At 31.5% G+C, this 2,894-nt stretch overlaps 1 protein-coding gene across 3 annotated transcripts in view; it reads right to left on the bottom strand.

Moving 5' to 3' along the window:
- Positions 1–236: 236 nt before the first annotated feature.
- GRIA2 (glutamate ionotropic receptor AMPA type subunit 2) overlaps positions 237–2,894 on the bottom strand; it is a 159,183-nt gene continuing 156,525 nt past the window's right edge. For all 3 annotated transcript variants that reach the window (XM_045464672.1, XM_045464660.1, XM_045464652.1), the window contains one exon: positions 237–2,885. In XM_045464672.1, the coding sequence (XP_045320628.1) occupies positions 2,721–2,885 (165 nt within the window). In that variant the 3' untranslated portion in view covers positions 237–2,720. The remainder of the gene's footprint in view (positions 2,886–2,894) is intronic.

Below are 2,894 nucleotides of genomic sequence, written 5' to 3' on the forward strand. Positions count from 1 at the left end.
TGTAGATTTGGAATACTGACAATGTTAATCATTTTAGTTAAAAAAACAGGTTATTTCTACTCTGTTCCATTTGTACTTAGTTGATGTGTGAACTGAGCAAAGGTGTCCTTGTTCAATAGAAATAGCCAAGTTTGGGAATACACTTAGATATATATATATATATTTTTTTTTGATTTCTCAGTATTATTAGTTTGAAGAACTATGAGGTTAAATAAGTAAATAAATAAATAAAGATCTTTGCCTTTTGTAAGAACATGTTTTATGTATGATTGAAGTTTTTACAACACTCCGAAAAAGCCATCCGATGTTAGATTTAAAAATAAAATCAAAAGCATTTTCTGACATAGTACACATGAAAAATTGGAAATTCCAATATCTTCAATAGAAGTTGTAGAAAGTGTATGTCTCCTTGGAGTCTGACACCCACTTAACACAGCAGAAAATAAGGTACTATACTGTAAACAAAAAGTACAGTAAAGGACAGTTGGAAATTTACATAAGAATAGTTCATAAACATTTTGGTCTGTCCATAACAGTTTTTATATAAAATGAATAAAAAAACCTTTAGACAGCTGTCATCACTCTTGTTTGACCACTTTTCACTTATATGCACACGGACATATTTATATAGCAATATATTGATGCACCGTTACATGGATATTAAACTATGATTACTGCTTTGTAACTGAGATGTGCATTATCCAATCAACATTATCCATAGTTGAAATACTCTTACATTATGTATTCTTGTCATGTTGGATCTAGAAAAACATGAAAATATAACTTTACATTATTTCAATTATTTACATTAGTTCAAGCTTGACAGAGAAAAATTGATAAGCTACAATTTTTAGAAGAGTAGGCCCAGAGGTACAATAAATAGCATTGATTGTATAGAGTCATCTTTTTCATTTTTAAAAACTCATTTGAAGTACAATATGGAAACAATTAGTCTGCAATTTGGTCATTCTAGCGCGTATTAGTAAAACTTAAAATGCACCTCCCACATTCCTGATGAGGAGAAATGCACAAAAACGTCGTACTCTCTACGGATTTGTAATCAGGGATGACTAAATTTGGTGAAGAACATCATGATGCCACATGCCCCCACGTTCCATGGTAGGGGCTGTTGTTTAATCCTACATCATCTTTCCCTTCTGTGGAACATAATCAATAAAAATGTTTTCAAGGCACTTAGTAAGATACCAAGTGCTACACAAAGGCTTACTTGCAGAAATAAGTAATTATTTTAATAAAAAAATATTAAAAATAACTATTGGATGGTAACAATTGTTTAAAACCCTAAATTAATTTTATTGGGAGGGGGAGCTTTAATAGAAACAAATGGCCTTTGATGAAGGGAAAGAGAGCTCCTTTAAATTTTTTAATTAGAGAAATAGAAGCTCTTTAGTCCAAAGTTACAGAAACGTGATGTTTTGTCCCCATTGCGCATATTAAAATAGCCATTCCACTTGAGGGATAAGAATAAATACAATATATTAGGGTTGTTTTTATTGATGGCAATGGGAAGAAACTACATTGCAGGTGACTCAGAAGTGCTTAAATTATTCATAATATATAAGCTTTATAACAGCTCTTCTAATTTTGAAAACAAAAACTTAGATTTAGCTCATGGAATTTGATCGACTGGCAACTATTTAAAAAGCTACTTTCTAGGCATTCCTAACTTCATTTACAACTAATACTTCTCTTCTGCAAGCTCAAACATTTTAAAATGGATCCTCACATATTCTGATATTTGCTGTTTAATATTAGCTTTTTAAATCTATTAGCATTTATCTACATAGATTAAATGCTTTATGTTAAATATTTCTTTACATATAGTAACACATACTAAAAACAGATTCAGATATTGTTTTGGGACAAGTTTATACCCTAGAAACCACCTGGCCTTCTTAAAAGGGGCAATTTTCTCTGGGAACCTAGCAATTTGATCATGTCTTTAAACTCATTTGTTTTATGACCAAACTGTAGCTAAGCAAAATTAATTGGACCAGTTGCAAATAAAACAATAGAAAAATGTTTATTTCAAATGTCAAGCATTGCCAAGTAATTTTATATTAACACCAAATGTTAAAGAATAGGATACATTAAAGTTTTAACAACAATATTAAATTACAAGATTTGAATCTTCTCTTTGTTCTTTCCTTAGCATTTACATATTTGGCTTTGAAAAATACGGAACTGATACCTAAAGCCTTTATAATCACTTCCCACTCAGTTTAATCATTACTTTGTCTTATCCAACCAATATGGAAGCAAATTTATTTAAAAGCCAGTTTTTTTTTGAAAATACCTAAAAATATTTTTTTTTAATTTTAAATGTTTGTTTTTTTCTTTTTCTTATAAAACATGTCACATCTTGATGCAGTTGATGTCAAGTGTGTGCTTAAGTCATTATGAATCAAGAGACTGACAATAGTGGCTGCAGAAACGGGTTTGTTGTCTGTACAAAGACTTCAGTTAAATTATAGTACTTCCATGTTAGCTGTGCATGTCCACCAAACTTCATCTGGAACTGGAGTAGAAAAGGATGTTGTGTTTTTAATTAACCATTCCTTACAATTCAAGATGAATTCCACATATTTAAGAATTCTTGGCTGAAAGAAAAGTCTTCAAGATACTGGATGCCTCTCACCACTTTGACAATAAACACACAAGAAAACCATTGTGTAAGGCACTCAAAAGGTTCTTATCAATCACAAGAGATCAGTCACACTGACATTCATTCCCATGCCAGGACTCACGTAAGGGACAGCATGCACTGCTTTTGGAAATTCTGGAGTCATAACACGTCCATTTTCTCCAGTACTTCCTGTAATTGACAGCCTTGCCTTGTTCCTCATGGCATCACTCAAGGTCATCTTAAATGA

Source organism: Leopardus geoffroyi, chromosome B1 (genome assembly GCF_018350155.1).
Source record: "Leopardus geoffroyi isolate Oge1 chromosome B1, O.geoffroyi_Oge1_pat1.0, whole genome shotgun sequence".
Lineage (NCBI taxonomy): Eukaryota > Metazoa > Chordata > Mammalia > Carnivora > Felidae > Leopardus > Leopardus geoffroyi.